Here is a 25687-nt window from a genome sequence, read left to right on the forward strand (position 1 = left end):
GGGGCAATGGGACACGTGGGAAGTTTTCTTGGCAGATATTTTCATAGGAGTTCTTTAACACCTGTCAATCATTAAGAAAAAATTTAAAAATGCCCCCCAAGATGCCCACTCACATCACTACTAAGAAGAAAATGTTAAAATTTACAAAAATGAAAAAAAAAGCAAACAGACAAAACTAATCAGTGAGAACTGTCATCTACAGCTAGAAGTGTGAAATTCCACCTGACTTTGGAAAGCCAAGGCTGTGTTAAGGCAAGTATGCACACTTAAGTAATTCTACTCACGGACAGTCCTGCGCATATTCCCTGAAGAATAGTTCAATACTATTCTTAGAAGCAGCTTGCACACTAAAAACAACACAAATGTCAATTAAGAATAGAATGGATAGATATATTGATAGATTCATGCCATGGAATACTATAATGCAGTGAGAATGAATGTGCCACGTCATCAGTGATCAATCTTGAATATGTGTGTATACATGCACATGTATATACAGATATTAATATATGGATATATGTGTATGTACATATTTCACAAACAGGCATTGTTTTCAAATCCTTCCCTTCTGCTTTTCACTGCCGATTCTTGCTCTCAACCTGGCTGTAAATAGCCACCAATAACCATTCACAGCCTAAATGCTAGGCTGTCTTAAAATTTCTTTTGCCAAAGTCATCAACCCATTACTTTAAACCAGCCTTACTTACTCTCAGGATGTGACCACCCTGCAGACAAGTCTTTTACCAGAATGTAACGTGAATATCCTCTAGTCTAATTCCTGACAGAGTCCTCAGTTCAACAGGAACAACTCAGAATTGTTGCTGGTGATAGGAATGTTAAGTACTCCTGGAATGTTAAGTACTCCCAGAACTGAAGAATGAAACAGAGGAGATTGCAAAGGAAAGGAACTTGGACAGCTCTTTATGCCAGGTGGAACACATGAAGGCAGAAGCACCTAAGGGTGGGCCAGGCAGGGGGCGGGTGAGGGATACTAGGAAGGCCTTCCTATGAGCGGCACTGCAGTCCATCTTTTCCCCACCACTGAGGACCTCTGAGGTCAAGCCATGGCCTTGAGCCCTTGGGCTGGCCAGCAAAGCTGTGGTCATCTGCTCACCACGCCACGATCAGCTGGCCAGCTTCAACGGTCTATGACAGAATGCTGTATCTCCCCTACACTGCCCCAGTCCATCGCTCTGTTGCCCCCTGCCTGGGCTCCCTGGGTCACAGCTGCCATGCTGGGCCTGCAAATATCCCAGTGAACTCCACAGGGCCCCAGCCTGCCTCCCACCCCTCCTGCCCCTAACCTCTCATCATGTACTCACCACACGGAGCACTTGCCGTTCATTCCCTTGCTTCTACTCCTTTGTGGGTATAATTCTTCCTCACAGCCAACTCCTCCCTACACCTTGTCCTCATGGTCACTGCTTTAATTTTGGCCAATAGTAGGGCTGGAACGCAGAGCCTAGAGCTTGCTTAGCTCGCTCACTCCCAGCTTGTTGTCTACCACTTGAACCTTGCCTCCAGCCTAACTTTTTGCTGGCTGTTGTGGAGCTAGAGCCTAGCAACATTTTCTCAGTGAGCTGGCTTCAAGTCTCATCCTCTGGATCTCAGCCTTCTGGGCAGCTAACATGACAAGCTTGAGCCTATCAGCACCTGTCTCATGGTCACGTCGTTATCAACTTGCCAGATTGGGGAACTTGCGCCTCCTCCACAGTCTCTCTGAGTTGGGTGCCAAGTGGGGCCCTCCCCTCCTGTGTTACATGGCACCAGCCTCAGTGCTATCAATATGGGCACCTTGTCTGGCTCTTTCTACCCAAGGAAATGTTCCTCTGCTAAGTACTGGAAATGCCTTTAGAGAAATAGGATGAGTTTCCAACCCTGACTTAGGACAGACTCATCAGACCAGAAAATGACAGGAACTGCTCTCCAATCACAATTACAGCATGTCTTCCTCCACCCCATATCTGTCTACCATACACAGAGGAATAGTCCGGAAAAGCACATGTTTGCTATTTAGAAGATTGCAGAGGGTATTGAGAGCCGTTGATGGTACTCACAAGGAATGTAGTTTCATCCTACGTGGTTTTCATTTGTCTGTTTGATTCAGGGTCTTGCCTATAAGTCAGAATGGCCTTGAACTCAGGATCCTCCTGCCTCTGCTTCTCAAGTACTGAGATTACAGGTGTGTGCTACTGTACTCACATTCTTTTTGTTAATTTTCTATTGTTACATGGTGCTGGGACTTTGATGGAGTTAACCTAGAAGAGTTTCTGCAGATATAAAGAACTATAGTTGAAAAGTGGGAGGAGGGAGGGGGGTATGAGGGACAAGGTAACAAACAGTACAAGAAATGTATCCAATGCCTAACGTATGAAACTGTAACCTCTCTGTACATCAGTTTAATAATAAAAATTTGAAAAAAAAAAGAATAATTTAAAATAAAATTTTGGAATATTGCCTTTGAAATAAAAAAGAACTATAGTTGATGTCTTTCTTACCTACATGTTTGTTCCTACTGAATGGCAAATGACCTTTCACCAATACCCAACACTGGCAAAGCCAGGGCAACTCTTCCAGTGACCCAGGTGTGGAGAGAGATGGAAAGGAGAAAGTACTGAAGTCTAGAAAATTACAATTTACTAATGTTCTTCTTCTAAAACATGAGGTAGGTATATGTGGTACTGGGGGTTGAACTCAGCTCCTCCTGCTTGCTAGGCAGGCACTCTACTATGTTAGCCATGCCTTTCTTCCCACACTTTTCTTCCCACAGTTTTGCTGGAGGCTGCTTTGGCCCTTGGCCCTTCTTCCTGTCTCCTGAGTAGCTGGGATTACAGTAGTAGGAGTACAGTAAGGCCCTGTACCCAGCTTATTGTTTGGGATGGGAGTCATTAACTTTTTTGCCCAGGCTGACCTCAATTGTGATTTTCTCAAGCTCTGGTCTCCTAGGTGTCTGGGATTACAGGAGTGTATCACTATGCCCAAACCCTTAAACATTCATCCATTAAAACAAAAAAGATAGACCGTCTGGCCCCAGTGGCTCATGCTACTCTGGAAGTTAAGATCTGAGGAGGGCAGTTTGAAGCAAGCCAGGTCAGGAGATTCCATAAGGCTCTTATCTCCAATTAACCAGCAAAAAGCTGCAAGTGACGCTGTGGCTTAAGTGGCAGAGCACTAACCTTGAGCAGAAAAAGCTAAGTGACAGCGCTCAGGCCCTGAGTTCCAGGCCCAGTACTGGTGCATGGGGGGGGGGGGGGAAGGGGGGTGTGCACCCCCCTCCAGACACACACAGGGTAACATAAATCACAACATAAAATCTGTACCATGAAACAAGATTAAGTTGGAATGGGTAGTTTTACCCATTTATTAATCCTGGGAGAAAAGAAAAGCTAGCTATAAGCAAAACTTGGCAATTTAACCATATATTACATCCATGGTATCTGTTTTTATTTAGTAACATTATATATTTTCTTCCAGCACTGTTCTATTTCGCATATGACACTTAAGTCCATGTGAAATGTTTTGGATCCTATCTCTGGGACAAAGGGCAGTCACTTTAATTTATGGGTGATTGCAATTGTCACTTCCCCAACACAGCAATGGAATTTTTCAATATCCTCAGAATAAATCCCTCCTCTGGAGCAGTAAACATAATATGACAGTGTGTCAACCGCAGATTTGTTCCAAGATTATTTACTTGCAATTCACCAACAGTCCTGGCCCGTGGAGAGCCCTGTCAGCAAAAGCTGCATTGTTGGAAGTCGCTGGGAAAAACAGAAACTGCCAGGGTTTCAGAATCCAAAGAATGCAGTTTTCCTAAATACCTCAGGATTATGAGATGCTATAGAACTAATAAATTTGCTCCTTAAAATAGTCCAGAGGAACCTTGAACCTCGTTTCCATGCTTGAAAGGGTAGGTTATTGAGGAGAAGAGAGAATGCCCTTCTGTCCCTTGGGCTCAAACAATAAGTATACAGGACAAGTTATCCCCACCCCCTTTTCTTTATAATTATTTTTAAGGGCAAATTCAGAGGTAGAACACCTTTTGGAAGACATGGAAATAATGACAAAAGGAAGAAAAATTATCTGCAAGAGACCTACTTAAAAATAAGTCAACATGTTAGGTAACTGATGTCAAACTGACTTTTTTTTTTTTTTTAATGCTAGTCATGAGGCTTGAACTCAAGGCCTGGATACTGTCCCTAAACTTTTTTCTCAAGGCTTGTGCTCTACCACTTGAGCCACATCTCTACTTCAAGCTATTTGGTAGTTGATTGGCAATAAAAGTCTCACTGATTTTCTTGCCTTGGCTGGTTTTGAACTATGTGATCTTCAGATCTTAGTCTCCTGAGTAGCTAGGACTATAGGAGGGAGCCTCAGTGCCCAGCTCATTTTAGACAGTTGAAAGCACTTTCCGGTCCACAATCTCATTTTCTCACCACCATCCAGAGTTAGGAGTTATGACCATCCCATTTTACAAATAAGGAAATAGATCCAGAAGACAGGCACATTGCCTAAGTTCATATAGAAACTAAGTGAGAGAATATGGACAAGAACTCATGTCTTATGCAAAGGGCATTGTTCAAATGGTGGGGTGTCTGCCTAGCAAGTACAGAATCTGGATTCAAAACCAGTACAGAAAGAAAAAAAGAAAGGAAGGAAGGAAGGGAGAGAGAGAGAAAAAAGAAGAAGGAAGGGAAGGGAGGGAGGAAGGGAGAGAGAGAAGGAGAGAAGGAAGGGAGGGAAGAGGGAGGGAGAGGGAAGAAGGGAAGAAGGAAGATGGTGAGAAGGAAGAGGAGAAGAAAGTGGTAAATCCAGGATTTGAACTCAGTGAGTTTGGCTCATTGTGGTAAACCTGAGCCTCGTGCCTCCTCATCCTCTTGGCCTCCATGTAAATGAGTTCACCTGCCCAGTATTTAAAGGGCATCTGAAGAAAGAAGGTGGGCATTAAGCACAGAAGTCTAATGTGTGAACAGTGTCTGATCTCAGTTGCTTCAATAGTAAAATAAAAACAATAAAACATTTAACTCAGGCATTTGGAGATGCTAAAGCAGTCTATGTGCACATAAGTGCTTTGTGAGTCAGCAAACAGCACCAGTCCTGAGTACTTACTGTGGGGCAGGCATAGTACTAAACACTTTTGCATGGCATGTTAGTCTTTCCTCACTACCCTAAAACACCAGCCACAGGCTAACTTTATGAGCAGAGAGGTTCACTTAGCTCCCAGCTTCAGTGGGTCCAAGACTAAGTAGCAACCCTGCTGCAGGCCCTGTGGCGAGGGTTACCACCAGGCGGCCTATCTCGCCGCCTAAAAGGAGAAACGCAGAGGCACAAGCTGCAAGAACCAGCCATTACACTCGCATCTGCATTGGCAAGGCCAGCTTCTTCCTGTTATAATCACTGTCTGGAAGAAATCAAGGGTCCTGTGGAACTACCCTTAGATCCTCATTCTTGCTGTTAGACCCCAACCCTTAAAGGCTCTGCCATCTCCCAACTCCACCTCCTGCCAGCAAGTCTCAGCCATGAGCTTTCGAGAGCTACAATTCAACCAGATCCAAAGCACAGTGTGCAACTGCTCTCCACTGCAACTGGAGGAGCAAGTCAATTACCCTCCCACCTGTTTGAAGGAAGGAGACCCTTGGCTTGTAGGTATATTTTAAATGAATCCTTAGCAAATCAACAATTTTGAGGCACCTCTTCAATTCTGAGCATGATATGGATAGCTGATGCTTTAGTCTTTTAAATGTGAAAGTGTTGGCAATTAAGATCTTCTCAGTTCTAAAGCAGAGAGAGAGAGAGAGAGAGAGAGAGAGAGGATTAAAAAAGAGTAATTTCTGAATGCCTTGAAGGTAAGAGGTTCATGGAGATATTTACCTCTTCACAACCACACAGTTGAATGTGGCTTGTGTGTATGTTTGAGAGCTAACTGCTTCCAGTCAACCCCCTTCACCTCACTGCTTCATTCCCACTTGTTCTGCTTAACACATGACTTTCCAAAGCACCTTGTGAACTCTGCCCTAAGAGGCTGTGGGAGGCTTTCAAACTAACCAACTGTGTCTGGCCCAGTGGCTCATGCCTGTCAACCCAGGCAAGACAATCTGTGAGACCCTTATCTATTAAAAAAAAAAAAAAAAGCTGGAAGTGAAATTGTGGCTCAAGTGTAGACTGCTAGCCTTGAACAACAACAACCACAAAGCTTAAAGACAGCATCCAGGCCCTGAGTTCAAGCCCCAGGGGACAGAGAGAGAGAGAGAGAGAGAGAGAGAGAGAGAGAGAGAGAGAGAGAGAGAGAGAGAGATATTATCCAACTGTGGACTCACCAACAAGGCATGAGAAGTTGAACCACCTTGGAGTGCCAACACTATGCTTGAGGTGCACAGTAATTGAAAATGGAATTAGGACCAAAGAACCTCCAATTCTCTTCTTGGCTTTTTCCATGTATATTGTTCAGGAAAAGAAAATAAGCTCTAGACAGTGACATTGAGAGAAAGAAAAAGGGAAGGAAGGAAGGGAGAGAGAGAAAGAGAGAGGGGGGAGATAAGGAGGGAAGGGAGTAAGAAGGATCTCAGATTAGAATGATCTGGAAAACAAAGCAATTTGTAAAGGACTCCATAGGCACCAAGTAGAAAATGCAGCATGTAATGGAAAGGAGGCCAGTCAGCAATTCTGGGTAGAGACACCACCCCTCTCCCCCAGACATTTAAGTAGGGACTAAATGAAAACCCTGTTAGGGGTGGAGCTCAGTGGCCAAGCACTTGTCCCGCAGGAGAAAGGCTGGTTGCATCCCCAGCGCTACAACAGTAATAACGCCCTGTGGTGAGCATAAACCTTTGTGGGGTCTGTCAATTGCCAGCTCACAGGATGAGGGAAACACCCTGGGCTGCAGCCCTCATCATCACCCCTTTCAACAGGAAGAGACTTTAATTCAATTAGTGTTGGTAAAGGGAATTCTAGTTGCTGCCTCACAGGAGACTTCAATGACCTCCTGGTTTCCTTTGATGTTTTGTTTGCTGATACCACTGCTAAACTGAAATGTAGTAGAAATCTAATTTACTCCCAAAGCTTATTTTCTCATGTATATCAGTCATGGAGTTGGTTTTTATCCAAAATGTATTTCTCAGATTTTGTTTTTTGAGATAGAGTCTTATTATAGAGTCTCATGGGTCTAACTAACCCACCTCCTGCCTCAATTTCCTGAGTGCTAGGATTAGAGGTGTGTGCTGCCATGCCCAGCTCAGAATACATTATAAACGCATCTCTTTTCTTCAAAAAAAAAAAAGGTAAATTTTCTCTACCATCTTCTGTCCCTTTTATTTGGCTTCCTCAATTTCCTATGAGATAGGAGCAAACATCTGCAGACATGGCTGTAGAGTGCCTACCAGCATGTGGGAGTCCTAGTCCCTGCTCTTGCTCTCCTTACAGGTGGCCTGGGAAGACTGCACTTAGATCAGGCTTGTTGTCAACCCTAGGGCCACAAACAAAGAAGTCCTAAGGGAAGGGGTGCTGATGACATGATGGGTAGGGTGAACTATTTTATCAAGCTGGCTCAAGGGTGAAAACCTACATTTCTACATTCATGAAAATGAATTTCTACACCTGCTGGAGTTCACTTTTCCCTATGGGCCGGTCTCATAGTGTGGTCTTTGCATAAACAATATTTATGCCACACAAAAGAATCTATGCACAAGTGGGCTTCGGGTTAACATTGGCTTTTCCCTGTCTCTGAGAAGTGTGGGTGCTACTGAACCCCAGCAGAAGAGCACACACTGGAAAGATAAGGTGAGCAGGTGCACCCACAGGCTTCATGGGGATTTTGTTTTGGTTTTTAATTTGAAATCAATGTCTTTGAAAAGGGCACAGACTCTCGTGGCCGCTGCCAGTCCCCAGCCACACCCTGTCACATAGCCCCATGTGGCTCTTTCTGTGGCTGCTGACATTTTGACCTCTGGGGAACCACATATTCTTCATACTGAAGACTCTCAGAGTCAGTGGGAGATACTTCACCAGTGGGGGACCAAAGCAGATCAAAGAGTAACCAATAATCTGTCAGTGAGATTTTTGACATTTTCAAGCTAGCCACTGCTGGGCTTCTGTTCCATGCCTGCAGCTGGTAGGTCCTGCTTACAAGGTGGTGCGACTACCACATCACAAATTCCATAGCTTCTGTGTTAACTGTATAGTAACATCAATGTGTCCTTTCCATCAAAGCCAGTGCTTAATTGGGTTAACCTGAATTCTGACCTGGAATTCTGGGTACAAGCCATCATTCTGGATTTAGTTCCCTTTTATTTTCTTCCTTCTCTTCCTTTCAGGTGCTGCTGCTTCCTCTGCCTCTTCTTCTTCTCCCTCCTCCTCCTCCTCCTCCTCCTCCTCCTCCTCCTCCTCCTCCTCCTCCTCCTCCTCCTCCTCCTCACCTCCTCCTCCTCCTCCTCCTCTTCTTCTCTTTCTCCTCCACCTCCTCCTCCTCCTCCTCCTCTTCTTCTTCTCTTTCTCCTCCTTCTTCTCCCCTTCCTCCTCTTATTTTTTCTCTCTCCCTGACTGTCTCCCCCATCTCTCCACCCCATCTCTCTCCAGTATCTCACTATGTTGCCCAGGCTGGCCTCAAACTCATGATTCGCCTGCCTTCACAGTGCTTAGATTACATGCATACACCACCATGGCTGGCTGGATGAATTAAATTTTACTCCACCTATCAAATGCCCAATGCTCTGGAGATTCATTCATCTTCCTTTGTCCCTTCCTCTTCTTCCTTCTTCAACTCCCAACTGCAAGTGATGTATAAGTGAAGGGGATCTTGCTCCCATATTCAATCCCACCGCTGAGTTTGAAAAACATGCAGGTTCCCACAGACCTTGGTCATATCCTTGGAAAAATAAGCCCTATGTGTTTGTTTTTTTTCTAAGTGAGGTGAACCAAATTTTCTCAGTGGTCAGTCACTAAGACCCTAATAGAGAGCTGGGAGTATGGCTCAGTGGTACAGGGCTCAGCCAAACAGAGTAACATTAACTAAAAAGACTGTAATAGAACCAACAAGTGTGTATGAGACAGAACATAGAATTGTTTTTTTTTTAAAGTTAATTCTTTTAATATGTATTTCGGGGGGGGGCTTTTTTTCCTTGGTACTAGGGATTGAACCCAGAATGTTGCACTTGCTAAGCAAGCACTTTGCCACAGAGCTACATCCCAGCCCATGCTAATTTCTTTCTAAATAGATATTGTGGACTGGGCACTGGCAGGTCACACCTGTAATCCCAGCTGCTCAGGAAGCTAAAATCTGAGGATTGACATTCAAAGCCAGCCTGAACAGGAAAGTCTCTGAGATCTTTATCTCCAATTAATCACCCTAAATCCAGAAGTAGAAGTCTGGTTCAAGTGGTAGAGCACTAACCTTGAGCAAAAAAAGTTCAGGGACAGTACCCTGGCTCTGAGTTCAAGCCTCAGGATGAACATAAAACAAAACAAAAAAAGATGCTCTGTTCTAAAACAAATACATGTGCAAACAAGCCATGATGAAATTCATTATTTTGTGGACTTGCTGCAAATGAATGGTGAAGAAAAGACCTAGGATGATAAAGGCATTTCCTGCATGCCCGGTCTCTCCCACACGCTGCCCTGGCTCCCAGGATCTGCTTTAAACTCCGTTGCTGTGAGGGATATTTGGGTGAAAGTGTGAGGAACTATGAAATGCTGTCAAGTTCTTCTTTTATAAAACACGGTCTGTTTTTTGTATCTGAAAGGAGCATTTCTTTATTCTTGGGGTTCATGGAACGAGAAATCATGTAGCCTTTGGCTGGACATTTCAAATCAATTCCTAGGCTTGCCAAAAAGTCGTGGGCTGAATCACTGGACTTAACTTCATAGTCCTGTTCAGAGACCACCGGGATTATAAAAGTTCTGCTGCTGAGTCAAGTTTGTATAAAGGGCTCCACATAGTTCAGAGTAAATAACTTTGTTCTGACACATTGGCTTGGGGTTCTGCCCTCCCAGGCCCAGGACAGTTGTCTACTTGTGTAGGAGCAGCATCACACACTCTCCTGCCTTTATGGGAAAGCAAGAAGGCAGCAATACATCAGCTTTATTAGACATGCTCTCAGCCCTGGGTGGTACCTAGAATTTGCTGAGTACAACTTAAATCCTAAGAGACTCCTGAACCTTACTTTTTTCATGCCATACAAGTCAAATGGGAAACCAAATAATGGGTAATTATAAGTAATAAATAATAATCAGTAATGAACTAAACAAACAACCTGGGTCTTTTCTCTTAATCTCAACTGACTGCAGCCAGTGTTAGGAACTGCACTACTTTCTCCCTCCTAGCTATTAAAGTGTTATGACCAAACCTGCATAACCATCTCCTTTTCTGCTTTTAGATACAAATTTGTTTTTTGGTTTCTGGCTCCACTTTTTATTAACTTTTCCCTTTCAAATGTATATTTATTATCTTTAAAGAGTTGTACAAGGGAGTTGTCATTTAACAAAGCAGTTTATGAATATATGAATATAATGCATTTTAATTAATGTCACCCCTTTCAACATTCTCCCTCATCCCCCACTCCTTCTATACCTTTGCTTAATTTTGGAAGATATACATGGAATTGATGACTGAACCCCTTTTCAAGTACCCCCTTCCTGGTGTTTAGTTTTTTGAACTGTGAGTTAATCTTTCCAAGGAATTGCAGTTTGAGTTCCCCCTGAATCTACCATATTTCAGTTCATACATTCAAACATTTTTTGCATATTACATTATACACCATGGTACAAAAAAATTTGTTGCAAAAAACATTCCTGAACAACTGAACAAGAACAAAAACAGCCACACATCTCCACTAATTTTCCAAGAACCTTGTTTGCTTTCTATCTGACTTATTAGAACGAGAAAAGTACAAGATGCCCATGGCTCACACCTGTAATTCTAGCTACTGACCAGACTGAGACCTAAAGATATCAGTTCAAAGCCAGCCTAAGCAGAAAAGTCCATAAAATTCTTATCTGTAACTAACCAGCAAAAAGTTGGAAGTGGAGCTATGGTTCAAGTGGTAGAGCACCAACCTTGAGCAGAAAAAGCTAAGTGATGGTGCCCAGGTTTTGAGTTCTAGACCTAGTAGTGGCACATAAGCACACATACACACACACACACACACACACACACACAGATGAAGCTGACTTGCACCAATGCCAACAAGCACTTCCCATTAACTTGCACATGAAATGAAGAGTAGGGACTAGAAAGAAACAGAATTGAGAACAATTGTAAATACCAGTTACATGGTACTTTCCTCTACTGATTTACCCCAGACTGAAACCCTGACTTAGGATAAGGCCCTACAAATTCTTGTTATATCTTTTCTAGGCAAGATCATTAATTATTGTTAGATTTAAGGAGGTGTTAGATTTATTAAAGTAGGTAACCAATGAATGGGAACACCACACAGTAGTCAAGCAGGAGAGAGAACTTTATTTTGTGAACTGCTGACCTGCTGAGCCCAAGTTGGAAACTCCATGTGGCAGAAAAGGGCTGGAAGGTTGTTTGGCCTGGCCTTACCTAAGGAAAGGGTAGGGGGGAGGGGAGGTGTGGCCAGGTGGAGGGGAAGGTTTGGCCACACATTCGTCCAGGATGGGACCTCAGAGAAGGGGGAGGTAAGTGCCTCCAGGTGTACCCAGTTACCTAGGTAACACAGGTACATAGGTAGTAGGCGGAGGCTTAGCCAAAAGGAGGGAGGAGTCTGCCCAGCCTTCCCAGGCCAAACCTTACAGGAAGAATATCAGAATTCTACTGCTGGCAGTGGTGGAGGCTGGGGAAGGTTCATAGAGATAGACCAATTGAGTCTTTGACCCACAAGAAGAAATATGAGCTTCAAGAGACAGTAGTATCATGGGACTTTGGACAGCAAGTCTTATGGGAAAACTTTGATGGAAGGGAAGATTATTCATGAGCTAAGGGATGGGGGTGAGAAAGGAAATTCCAAGAACTGGTGGAAGTTTTTCCAAACTACAGTTTACTCTTTTTCTATCAAAGTACATCAGATGCATGGGGGAACAGCTGATAATATGGAGATGTAATTATAATGAAGTGAAGGGCCATCCTGGTTATCCATGTTGGTCTCAGCTGACCTGGGGTGGTCTTGGTTTTTATTTCACGGATCACATGATGACCTGCTGTAATGGAGCTCTCTGACTGCCTTGGCCTCCAGCCAACATGCAGTCTGTATTTTCCCCCCGTGACTATCTAGCCTATGTCACTGCCCTTCTACTGATACTATGTTTTAGGAATAACCTCAGATTTGGAGAAGTCGATATGCTATAATGAACAAAACATCAGCTTTGGATTCAGACAGGCCAAAGTTTAATCCAAGAGCCACATTTACTGGCTGGGTAGTGGTGAATATGTATTACACATCTCTTCCGTATTCCATATTTGCAGCTACTAAATGAGGAAATGAATGCAAGGATTAAATGAGGTAACAAATGGGAGGCCTAAGCCCAGGCTAGGCACCCAATAAATGGAAGTCTCCTTTTCTTTTTTAAGACCACCATTTAGATTATGAACATAAAGTAACTCTCCACCAAGAGCTGACTCTGTTTTCCAGGAAGGGAGCTCTTGGTGGCCCTTTGTTGTGACTGTTGATTGCACACATCTGGAAACTATGACAACCAGTTTGCTTTGAGTTCCAGTTGGCCCCAACACAGCCCTCTCTATAAGACAGCTTCTATCCTTCAGTTTTTCCCAACACATCATAGTTTGGCTAAAATGTGGGCAGGAGTGGGTGTCAAAAGAAATGCACAAAGTCTGGGGAGTATTGAGATTCAACTGGCAAACTCCCCAGTCCTCTAGGGCCCATGGGGGCCCTGTCCCCTAAGCTTTCATGAGTATCCTCTCACTGAAGAAGTTTTAGGGGAGATTTATGATAATACTTCCTTTGTAGATGCTTCCCATGAATCTGGGAGGTTAACTGACCTTCCCAAGGTCACAGAGATAATAAGGCATGACCTTGGAAGAAGATTCCAGGCTTTTTAACTAGAAAAAAGCAAGAAGATGTGCAGCTGTACATCTGTAGCATCTGCCTGCCAGACTCAACTTTGAGTTGACACTGTCTGGGGCAAATGCTCGAAGGCAGGGGAGGGGAGTGCCAGGAAAGCACCCTTGACCTTTAAGAAATCCTGTCCACAAGCTCTCTGTCCAATGGGGCTTGTGGTGAGAAATAAAATGAAACATGTCATGTGGAGCTAGGCCTGGGGTTCAGTGCTATATGCGTTCCTAACGGAGGTGAGGTTTAATCCGCAGCACAGAGGGAGAAGAGGATATACTAAAGCATCAATATATGATCACAATTTTTTAAGTTTCTAAAAAAACTTGAAACATCACATCATTTCATCTTTGGGGTTTTTCTTTCTTGTAAAAAAATTTTATTCTGAAGATATTAGGACCCACATTGTTATGCATTAATGAAGAGAATATTTATTAATCTACCTACAAATCATTAAGTACTATTCTAGGTGTTAAGGACTACACAAATTTCTGTGCAAAACTTCTTCCTAGTGCCATCTGTATTAAATGAACAGTTTATTCTAAGTGACCTTGGCTGGTTCCTCCTAAGTTTTACCAAAGAATTTTAACTAAAAAATTGGAAGAAAGCGAGGAAAGAGGGAGAACTTTGAAGGTACATTAGCCATCTTTTAAAGGGGTACCAGCTTTCTCCCCTGTAAGAGTTTGTTCCTAAAGCTACCTTCCTTCTTCACTTAGTGGCTAATACTATCAGAGTGTGTGTTTCAGTATAGCAAACTGAAACTATTTTTGGATGATAAACAGTAAAATTACTGTGTGTGTGTGTGTGTGTATCACCAGATTGCAGTCCAAATCAAAAGCCTAATGAATGAAATTAGGACCATTGTTAAAGTGCAATTATGCTGAGTATGCCAAATCGAAACACTAGAAGTAAATCATACATTTGGATATACATTTCATATTTGAGAACCTGCCAGAAGTTTTATTATGGTTGAGTGTAATGTCAGGAGACAAACTTCCACAAATTTCTTGACTTAACTTTTTCCATTTTTATCTGTTTTCCATTTATGTCAAGTGGAACACATGGGGTGACTTTTAATATTCTTTTTTCCTTCTCCTTTTCCATGTTTAATGCCAAGTGATCAAACTCAGTCTTGATTACCTTAAATCTGCCCTTAAGTAACCTCAGACCAAGAATGTTCTTTTAATTAGAACAGAAAGGAACTAAGAAGAACTTCCAAATAAATCTATAAGCGAGGCCGAGGGATGCACTGGAAAGAAGAGTAAGCGCCAGTGAATTATGGAAGCACAACTGTGACTGTGCTTGCCAGCCCAGGTATCAACTTGTGGAACGTGAGTAATGAACCGAGGGAACTGTGGATTAGAACCTAAGTTAAAATCTGACTGATGAGGCTGGAAAGCTCGGGGGCCGGCCTTGGGAAAGAAAGGATGCTGGCTCCAAGGCACCGCCCCATGTGATTGACAGATGCCCTTGCCCCCCGCTCAGGGAAGGGATGCTCCATGGAGATGCCCACACTGAGGCCCCGCCCCACGTAATTGACTGACACTTTGCAGGCCCAGCCCCAGGAGGGGGATGCAGTGTAGGGATGCCCGCTGGGGATGCAGGCGCCGCCGAGGCCCCGTCCCACGTGATTGCCGGACGGATGCACTGCGCATGCGCGCTCAGTGGCCGCAGCGGTGCCGTTGAGGTCCGCAACCGCTAGGCGGGATGGCTTCCAGCTTCAGGAAGTCAACCGCGGCGTCATCCGCCAGCCAGAAGAGAAAGGTGGGTCCCAAGCCTGATCTCACGGAAGACCAGAAGCAAGAAGTGCGGGAAGCCTTTGACCTCTTCGATGCCGACGGCAGCGGGACCATCGATGTGAAGGAGCTGAAAGTGGCCATGAGGGCGCTGGGCTTCGAACCCAGGAAGGAGGAGATGAAGAAGATGATCTCGGAGGTGGACAAGGAGGGCACCGGGAAGATCAGCTTCAACGACTTCCTGGCTATGATGACGCAGAAGATGGCCGAGAAAGACACCAAGGAGGAGATCCTGAAGGCCTTCAGGCTCTTCGACGATGACGAGACCGGCAAGATCTCCTTCAAAAACCTGAAGCGCGTGGCCACGGAGCTGGGCGAGAACCTGACGGACGAGGAGCTGCAGGAGATGATCGACGAGGCGGACCGCGACGGTGACGGCGAGGTCAACGAGGACGAGTTCCTCAAGGTCATGAAGAAGACCAACCTCTACTAGCCTCGGGCGCCCGGGCTCCCGCTGCTGCTCTCGGGGGGAACCGGCACGCGGTTCCCGCTGCTCTCATTTCCTCATTGATTGATTTCTAGATCCATTATAAATTTTAGAGATAACGTGTACCGTGAGTTCTGTGTTGTGATTCGCAAGAGCAGACCTGGAAGATGCTTAATGATCATTCAAAGGCCCCGAGGCTGGCTGGAATCCACCCAAGTGCTTGCCTTGCACTGGTGGCATCCATGAAGCCAAAATGCAGGACAGCTTGTTGGGACAAACAGAAGTGTGGCTCCCTCGTTACTTCGTGTGGTGGCTTTTTAAAGGATCTTGCTTTGTAGAGCACTCCTTAAATTCAACTCACTATTCTAGCATGATGAAGTGGAATCTACCAGCAGGTCGTCCAAACAATTGCTTGTCACTTCACTCTATACTGGTTTGAAGAACAGCCTGGTCATGCAGGAACTTTTTGACCTCAGGAAAAAAAAAAATGATACTGTTTTATTAAAGCATGGGCCTGGTGGGCATAGTGGCACATGCCTGTAACCTCAGCACTTGAGAGGCTGAGGCAGGAGGGTCTCCAATTCCATGCCAGTAGCCTGGGCTACATAGAGACACAGTCACCCGCCCCCCAAAGAAAAGTATAGGCTTGCCTTTGGGAAGTGGTAAATTGTGCCAGGTAGACCATTTACATGCTTTCACATACAAGTAAGTTTTCCTTTAGTGATCCCTATATGGAAAAATAAAAGGCAAACCAAAGAAACCTGTGTGACTGCGTAGAGTTGGCATGGATGGGTCCTTGCTTTCTACTGATAGTTATAACTGATAAAGAACATAGGACTAAAGATGTAAACATATATTACTCAGAAGCCAATGCCTAAAATGAGCAGAGGACATGAAAAGGGTGTCTCAGTTATTTTTATAGTAAGAAGTCATAGGGCTGGGGATATGGCCTAGTGGCAAGAGTGCTCACCTTGTTTACATGAAGCCCTGGGTTCGATTCCCCAGCACCACATATACAGAAAATGGCCAGAAGTGGCGCTGTGGCTCAAGTGGCAGAATGCTAGCCTTGAGCAAAAAGAAGCCAGGGACAGTGCTCAGACCCTGAGACCAAGCCCCAGGACTGGCCAAAAAAAAGAAGTCATAGGACATCATAGATGCAACTCAAGATCATTACAGGTTGGTTTCCATGGGAAACGGACCCTAGCCCTGAAATTTGCTTACAGGAAATTAATTCAACTGTACTTTGAGCATACTTCCACACAGAGGAAGGATAACTTCAGGACTGGGCAGAGAGAGAGAGAGAGAGAGAGAGAGAGAGAGAGAGAGAGAGAGAGAGAGAGAGAGAGAGAGAGATTGAGATTGAGAGAGAGAGAGAGAGAGAGAGATTGAGATTGAGAGAGAGAGAGAGAGAGAGAGAGAGAGAGAGACCAAGTTACAACAAAGGCCTCAGCTGACCCTTGGAGAGCTCCAGCGGTAGAGTGGCTGACCCTGTAAATATGTCTCAAATTGAGACAAGAAAGTTGGGCCTTTAAAACTTCTCATTTATAGATAGTAGGTATGACCTTGGACAAGGTGGCCCTCCTTAGCTAAAGGCAATTACTGGGAGGGAGACTCCAACTACAAATTGTCAAATGTCAACATTCTTAGAAAGCTAGGTAATTAAGTACAATAACCAGAAAAATATTGCCTAAAATAGATAAGCCTGCTGTGGATCCAGAATTGACCAAGTACTAAGACACATTTGGGGATGCAATGGGGGAGATATTTAAGATCTCTTGTGGCCCCTTAGTGAGTGTAGACTTGCCATCTGTATTGGCTCCCTGGCTGTCCAGTTACCCCTTCCATCATCTGGAGTTTGTGAGCCTGAGGCCCAAAGATAGACTCTGGCTTGTGCAGGAACCCTTGGCAACTCTATCAGGGCAGCTGCAGCTGTGTGGGTGTCTCTACCTCAAGCACCCAGCCAGCCCACAGGCAGAGGCTGAACTCCAGCATTACCCTGGCACAGGGAGCCCAAGAAGGATCTTTGCTTGGAACTGCTGCCCCCCCACCACCACACAACCTTCTTATCTGCCCAGAGAGGTACTTCCTCACCCCCCTTTTAAGTTTGCCCAAGATATTGTATATATGACTTAAGGTTTTGCCATTTCAGTGTGTTTAAGAAAAAACACAAAACCAAACCAAACCTGTGCTCGCTTCGGCAGCACATATACTAAAATTGGAACGATACAGAGAAGATTAACATGGCCCCTGTGCAAGGATGACACACAAATTCGTGAAGCGTTCCATATTTTTAGTATGGAGATTCCTCAGAAGGCTAAATAAAGAACTCCCCTATGACCCAGCAACCCCACTTTTGGGTATCTATCCAAAAAACCACAAACAAAATCACAGTAAAGCCACCAGCACAACATTGTTCATCGCAGCACAACAATGTTCATCGCAGCGCAATTTGTCATAGCTAGAATCTGGAACCAACCCAGATGCCCCTCAGTAGACGAATGGATCAGCAAAATGTGGTACATATACACAATGGAATTTTATGCCTCTATCAGAAAGAATGACATTGCCCCATTTGTAAGGAAATGGAAGGACTTGGAAAAAATTATACTAAGTGAAGTGAGCCAGACCCAAAGAAACATGGGCTCTATGGTCTCCCTTATTGGGAATAATTAGTACAGGTTTAGGCAAGTCATAGCAGAGCATCACAAGAGCCCAATAGCTATACCCTTATGATCACAAAAGATGATGCTAAGTGAAATGAACTCCATGTTATGGAAACTATTGTTATATCACAGTTGTAACTACTTTCAACGTCCCATGTGTATCTGTAGCTTCTATTATTGATGATGTTCTTGTATCACCTTCCTGTGGTTGTATCTACACTATCTCTGTAATCTTATCTGAGTATATTGGAAACCGTCTATACTGATATTAGAACTAGGAAATTGAAAGGGAATACCAAAATCGAGAGACACAGCGTAAAAAAAGACAAACAACTACAAAAGTAATACTTGCAAAATTGTTTGGTGTAAGTGAACTGAACACCTCATGGGGGGAAAAAGAAAGGAGGAGGAGGAAGGGGGAATGAGGGACAAGGTAACAAACAGTACAAGAAATGTATCCAATGCCTAACGTATGAAACTGTAACCTCTCTGTACATCAGTTTGATAATAAAAATTTGAAAAAAAAAAACAAACCTAATTTTTTTTAACCTAACTTGGTTTATAAAGCAACAGTGGGTGGAAAGGTTTACCTAGCCCACAGTTTTGAAGGCTCAAGGGCATGGTGCTGGCATTGGCTCCACTCTTGTTTGCTTCACATCCTAGCAGCTAACAGTAGCATTGTGAGGGAGACTGTAAAAGGAGGTTCAGTTCCCCAATTTCCTTACAAGTCCTTAAAGGCCCCCATCGCACCCTGGGGCCCATCTCCTAAAGGCTCCACCAGTTCTCTATAGGCCTGCCTTGGGGACCAAGGCTTTAACACAGTCGCCTTTGGAGAACACAGATCCAAAACCACAGAGGATTGGCAAATTTGAAAACTCCGAAATTCCACATCAATGTCCATATTATTGGCTTTTTCTTTGCACAGCAGGCCCATATTCCTGACCATCAACACTTAGCTGGAGAGAAACAGCTGCTACTGGCTTCACAAGCAGACCAAGGGTCAGGCAGACTGACCCTGTCACCTAAGGCTCCCCGCCCCCCCCCCCCCCCCGCCCCTGCTTCCAGCCTGTACATTGGGAATCATGCCTCTAGGGGGCAGCATTTTCTGCTAACCATGGGAGTGATAGGTGAGGGACAGAGCCTCCTCTACCTGCAACTCTACAGAAAGCCAGGGAAAGATGATCTCGTGTCAGACAGCACCTCCCACCAATGTTGGGCTTCCCTGGTGTGGGTAGAACAAGCCATTCCCTGTGCTTGCGGGAGGAAAGTGGAAATACTGTTAGCTTCTCCCAAAGCTGCCAGCAAAACCCAGGCAACCTCCTGGCTATTCCGATTCATTTCTTCCTTTTTTCAAAACAGCTGAAGGGGGGGTACAAGGAAGCACGCCATCTGTATGAAGCCATGGGCAAAAACAAAGCAAAAGCCAGGTGCCAGTGGTTCATGCCTGCAATCCTGGCTACTCAGGAGGCTGAGATCCAAGTACCATGGTTCAAAGGCAGCCTGGCAGAAAAGTCCAAGAGATTCTTATCTTCACTTACCAGGTAAACAGTAAATTTGGAGCTGTGGCTCAAGTGGTGGAGCACTGTCCTTGAGCAAAAAAGCTTAGAGACAATGCCCAGGCCCTGAGTTCAAATTCTAGTCTTGGCGTGAATAAATACATAACTATATAAATAAATACATAAGTAAATGATCCAAATACCCATGCATATAACCCAACCTAGTACATTACTGATTCCAGTAAACAGTCATGGTCCAAATGAGTGCTATCCTGTCTCATAGGTCCTGATACTGTAGCTAATGAGGAGGCTATAGACACTATTTATGGTTACATAAAGCCGATTAGCCAAGCTTAGCCTACTTGCAATGGCCAAGTCTCACTAGGGGACCTGATGCTGTCTTCCTTGTTCTCTCCTTGGCACTTTTCCTCTAGAGATTACAGATATGAAGAAGGCCACTCTCATCTGCCACATTCAAGCCCACAATTTTCCAACTCCTTTCTCAACACCGGTGCAAGTCCTCAGTGCCTGACAGCTACTAAGAAGAGATGAGCTGCTGTTACCTAATAAAAATGCCATAAATGTAGAATGATGAACTACCATGGGAAATGAATCCATAGAAAGGACACGTTGGAATGTGGGATAGTAAAAATCACTTAAACTTTGTGTGACCTTGAAGAAAGTCATAGTGGTCTACTTTTCCTGGTCCCTCAGATAATGCATTGAGCAGAATTCAGACCCTTTCTGAGTCTTGGTCCTCGTTGGGACAGCTTGGGCTCTCGAGTCACAAAGTGGCCTGAATTCTTCTCTATATCCAGCCTCCTTCAGACACTATCCCCTCACAAGACAATTACTTCCATGGAGGCCACTCACTTGTGGCCTCTCTTTAATAATTGAGACCAGTGGTGAGCAGAGGGTCAGCTCACCCTGGGGTGGTGTCCACAGAAAGTGGCTGTGACACCAAAGTTCCCAGATGGTTTCTTACAGCTGGTCTTGATTTTCCATGGGCTCACCTTTAAATTAAAAGAATTTCTGTACTTTCAAGAATTTGAAAACAAAGCCATGTGTGAGATTCACCCATATGCCCTTGCAAGAAATAGGTTGCATTCCTTTTTTTGCACACACACTCCTGTCCCTCACCCCAGAATACCATCTATGTAAATGTTCCTAAATTAATCTTTAGCATGTGCCCATACTGTTTTGATTTACTAAACTTTAAAATATGCCCATTGTTCTCTTTTAACAGATTTTGGCAACTATTTCAGAAATTGAAATACACTAGCAAAATGAGTACAATTAGCAAGTACTATTCAACAAATATTAGAGAGACAGATATTAGAGATCCAATACCCAGAGAGCAGGATTGTAGTAGACTCTACAATGCTATAGACAGTTTCTTATTTAACTTCACTCTTAATCAGTAAGATACAAAGAAATCATAGAGTAAAACAGACGTTATCAGCACAGTATTTTTACATGTCTAAGTTTTGTTGTTATTGTTGTTGTCAGTTGTGGGGTTTGAACTCAAGGCCTGGGCACTGTCCCTGAGTTCTTTTGCTCAAGGCTAGTGCTCTACTTGGAGCCACAGCTCCACTTCTGGTTTTTGAGGAGTTAATTGGAGATAAGAGTCTCACTGAGATTTTTCTGCCTGGTCTCGTTTTGAATCCTCAGATCTCAGTCTCCTGAGTCGCTAGGATTATAGGCATGAGCCACTGGTGCCTGGCATGTCTAGGTATTTTTGTATTTACAGTAAAAATGAGATCTAGTGGAAAGAAAAGAGATACTCATTAGATGTTAATTCTCTACCTGCGATATTATGTATAAAACATAAAATCTATGATTCTTTTTTGTTTGGGGTTTTGATTGCCAGTCCTGGGGCTTGAACTCAGGGCCTGGGCACTGTCCCTGAGCTTCTTTTGCTCAAGACTAGCACTCTACCACTTGAGCCACAGTACCACTTCCATCTTTTTCTGTGTATGTGGTACTGAGGAGTCGAACCCAAGGCTTCATGCATGCTAGGCAAGCACTCTACCACTAAGCCACATTCTCAGCCCCTCTGATTCTTGTTTATCTGTTTTTGAGGGAGTGAGCATATGAAAATGAACTCAGGCTGGTGAGCATACAGACAGGTGCTGTGCCTCTGAACCATACCACTCAGCTCTAATTTTCTTTTGTTTTTTATTTGTCACTCCTGGGGCTTGAACTCAGGGCCTGGGGACTGTCCTTGAGCTTCTTTTGCTCAAGGCTAGCGCTCTACCACTTGAGCCACAGTGCCTCTTCCGTCTTTTTCTGTTTATGTAGTACTGAGGAATCGAACCCAAGGCTTCATGCATGCTAGACCAACCACTCCTCCACTAAGCCACATTTCCAGCCCCCTGGTTTTATTGTCTAAAGAATGGAGCTAAGCCAGGTGCTGGTGGCTCACATCTATAACCCTAGTTTCTCAGAAGGCTGAGATGTGAAGGATTGCAGCTTGAAGCTAGCTCAGACAGAAAAATCCTCCAGTCTCCATCTCTGAAATAACCATAAAAAGGCAGGCTCAAGGTGTGGCTCAAGCATTAAAATGTTAACTGTGAGCAGAAAGGCTGAGCAAGAGTGCAAATCCCTGAGATCAAGCCTTAGATCAAGCACATACACACAAAGTGTGGTTTTTAATTCATAGTGCTGAAAACATTGAATGATGTCTAAGTGTGGCTGATACAGAATCACATGACCAATAAAAGTAGCTAATAGTATTACTTCTACTAATAGTTTACAAGTAGTAATGCTAGCAAAATACTAAAGGTATTGTCAGTGGATGGTGATTGAAGTAAATTCATTCAAACATTATGCTGACCATGATGGCACAAGCCTGCAATCCCAGCCCTTGGGAGACTGACACAGGAATTTCATATTCAAGGCTAATGTAGGCTACAGAGAAAAAAGAGAGAGAGAGAGAAAAGAAAAACTTTAGAAATATATTCAGCCCTCTGCAAGTCTAGTAAGTATACATCAAAGTTATTTTTTTAGGGCTGGGGATATAGATCAGTGGCAGAGTGTCTAGCATGTAGAAGGCCCAGAGCTTGATTGTTGACACCCCAGAAATGATTTTTTAAATTATGTCTGTACTGAGCATGTACAGCCTTTCTTTTTGTTGTCACTCCCTAAACACTAGAGTACAACAGTAGCATTTATGTTGACATCTAGGTATGAGTGAAAGTAAAGATAGCCCTTGAACAACACAGGTTTGGACCATGTGAGTCCACTTGTTTGCTATTTTTGTTTTGAGATCTATAAAAATTTGGAAAAAAAACTCATAGAGGAAAAAACTTAAAGCCAGTAAATATTAGAGAGGAAAATCAAGAAAAGATTAGCTACACGATCAAATATATGTAGATAATAATCTATTTTTTAAATCAGTTCCTACCATCAATGTACACACCAATCTGTTACAAAAAAACTAACACTTACCAAGTAATGCACACAAACAGTTCATTCTCAGCACCAGGTGCCATCAAGAGAAACTTAAACCAATGAAAAGATGAGGGGCAAAGTCATAACCGCATAAAATCAGTTGTAGTAGTACTCTATTGCCATGAACCTGAGTGGGACTGGTGTCCAATTAACCAATGTCAACCTTGTAACCATCGCCATTGCCACAGAAGGTCCTCTCTCCATTCAACTGCATGTGTCACTGGATGCGCCCCACTGATTCTCCAATGTACATAGTCCATACAGTGTGCAAAACAGGAGTTTATTAACTGTTAATGTTATCAGTAAAGCTGGTCAACAGCAAGTGACTGGAAGTTAAGAGTTTAGGGAATCCAAAGTCATATGCAGATTTTTTATTGCATAGTTTCTACCATTAATTTCCAAATGATTAAAATAGTTTACTTTGCCAGGAGGCTGAGGTGTAAGGATGTAGTTGAAAGCCAGCCTGGACAGCAAAGGCTTATCTCTAATTAACCAGCAAAAAGCCAGAGCCGTAGTAAAATGCCAGCTTTACTCATTATCGTGAAAAGAAAATAGTCCTTTAAATTGCCTTAACTCTCTTCATATGATATCACATTGGCAATTTTCTGAGTGATTGATTGGAGATAAGAGTATCATGGGAACTTTTCTGTCTGGGCTGGCTTTGAACTGCGATTCTCAGATCTCAGAATCCTGAGTAGCTAGGATTACAGGTGAGAGCCACCTGTCCCCGACTACACACAGTAAATTTGTAATTTGCATGTTTGGTTTATCTGCTGTTTTGTTTTTTGTTTTGGGGTTATTTGTTTGTTTTGGCAGCACTGGGGCTTGAACTCGGGGCTTTGCTTTTGCTAGGCAGGTGCTCTACCACTTAAGCCTCATCTCCAACCCTAATTTTATTAAAATTGATGTTACTAGTATTAACTTTTCTTACCAACATTCAAGCAATCCAGTTTAGAACAACTTCCATGAGGCCAGTTTGTTCTAAAATACCTCATAAACTATAAGTACTATACCCTGGCTATTTCCTGTACTTACATTTTAAAACGGACACACTAATCAGCCTCTCTACAGTGCTTCTCCCTGCAAAAGGAGTTGATTTGGTTCAAGAATCAGTATATATCAAGTTTTTATACTTCAGCCAAAAGTTTGAAGATAGAGACTTGCTGCAAAAATAATCTTTACTTGCTCTCAACTATTTTCCCCTATTTGCCTTCGCAAAGGTGTACAATGGTCAATGGAGCCAAACTCACTTCTATGTGTTTCTTTTGCAGAGCATGAGAGCAAGGACCTTGCAGCTTATAAAAGGTATGGCTGGCGAAGTGTGGGAAATATGTCCAGATGCTAGAAAAACAGGTGCAGGGAAAGCTTCCTTCTATAAATATGCAGAGTATATTTTGACTTTGCACCCAAGGAATTCATTAACGTTGCTTTATGTTAAATTAATCAATTATTTTTTTGTGCCAGTCCTTAGACTTAAACTCAGGGCCTGGGTACTGTCCCTGGGCTTCTTTGCTCAAAACTAGCAGTCCACTACTTGAGCCAAAGCTCCACTTCTAGTTTTTTATTGGTTAATTGGAGGAGATAACGATTCTCATGGTCTTTCCTTTTTAGGCTGGCTTTAACCACAATCCTCAGATCTCAGCCTCCAGAGTAGCAAGGATTATAGACATGAGCTATGACATCCAGAAAGTTGTTTTATTTTTATTTTTATGTTTAATTAATTGTGTAAACAATAGTTGTTTAATTGTTTTTGTTTACTGCTGCTACTGGGACTTGAGCTCCGGGCCTCATGTTCTTGCCTGGCTTTTGCACACACAGTTGGCACTCTACCACTTGAGCCATGCCTCCAGTTACAGCTTTTTGCTGGTTAATTGGACATTTGTCTGTCTGAGATGGCTTTGAACTGAGATTCTCATATCTCAGCCTCTTGAGAAGCTAGGATTAGGAGCCTGAGTCACTGGAGCCCCATGGAAGTTGTTCTAAATGGATTGGGGGTAGGGAAATACCACCCGCAGTGAGTTTTGTCTTAGGACAATTTACCCAGTAAAGTTCCTCTGAGCTAGAGATGGTTCCCAGTGTTACAAAATGCAAGGTAACTGTCCAAGAGCTAAAATTATTTTGGGACCATACTTCTCAAAAAAGCTATATTACAAAGAATCAAAGTGTCCACATTTCATTGATCCTAATCACAGAGTGAACAATTGCCCCAGTTTACTTGGGACTCGAGGTATCTTAGACAGAAGGACTACGAGTGCTAAAACAAACACAGAGGCAGGCAAACTAGGACCTGTGGCCACCCTGCCATAGCCTCACGTGTATGTGTCTGCATTATGTCAAATGCCATCACTTGTCCGGCTCATGACAGTCAAGAAGCTTTCATGAATTGTCTGCCATCTACCAGGGCGGTAGTTGCAATCTCCTGTGGTTTGGAAGGCATGCTGAGAGCTCCCGTGGATACTCTTCCCTCCGTGTCCCAGGTGCTCTGAAATCAGTAGCCTGCTCCTACCCCAAACCTTTCCAGTGGCCCCTGTCCCAGTTGTGCCCTTGTCATTTGAATTAAATATCATGTCAAGAGTCATAAGTACAATCTGGTGGGAAAAGGGAATGAAATAGGGCCAAAGAAAGATGAATAGCATGTCTGTTTTCCTGCCTGCCTTCCTTCAGATATTGTTAGATACGGTATCTGCCCTAGCAATATAGTTTGCTTCCACAAAAGATTCATTTGTTTATGTATTGGCATTACTAGGGTTTGAACTCAGGGCCTCGCACTTGCTCCCCTATACCACTTGAGCCATGTTGCCAGTCCATTTTGCTCTTGTTATTTTTTTTT

At 43.6% G+C, this 25687-nt stretch overlaps 1 protein-coding gene and 1 non-coding gene across 2 annotated transcripts; both read left to right on the top strand.

Annotated features, from left to right (window-relative positions):
• Positions 1–14729: 14729 nt before the first annotated feature.
• Positions 14730–15251, top strand: Cetn1 (centrin 1). The gene has a single exon (XM_048363560.1). It carries the CDS (start codon positions 14730–14732, stop codon positions 15249–15251), a length of 522 nt encoding a protein of 173 aa, XP_048219517.1.
• A 2179-nt stretch (positions 15252–17430) lies between these two features.
• On the top strand, positions 17431–17537 carry LOC125364312. The gene has a single exon (XR_007213473.1). It is a non-coding gene; the product is annotated as a U6 spliceosomal RNA (small nuclear RNA).
• Positions 17538–25687: the final 8150 nt, after the last annotated feature.

Source organism: Perognathus longimembris, chromosome 15, assembly GCF_023159225.1.
Source record: "Perognathus longimembris pacificus isolate PPM17 chromosome 15, ASM2315922v1, whole genome shotgun sequence".
NCBI lineage: Eukaryota > Metazoa > Chordata > Mammalia > Rodentia > Heteromyidae > Perognathus > Perognathus longimembris.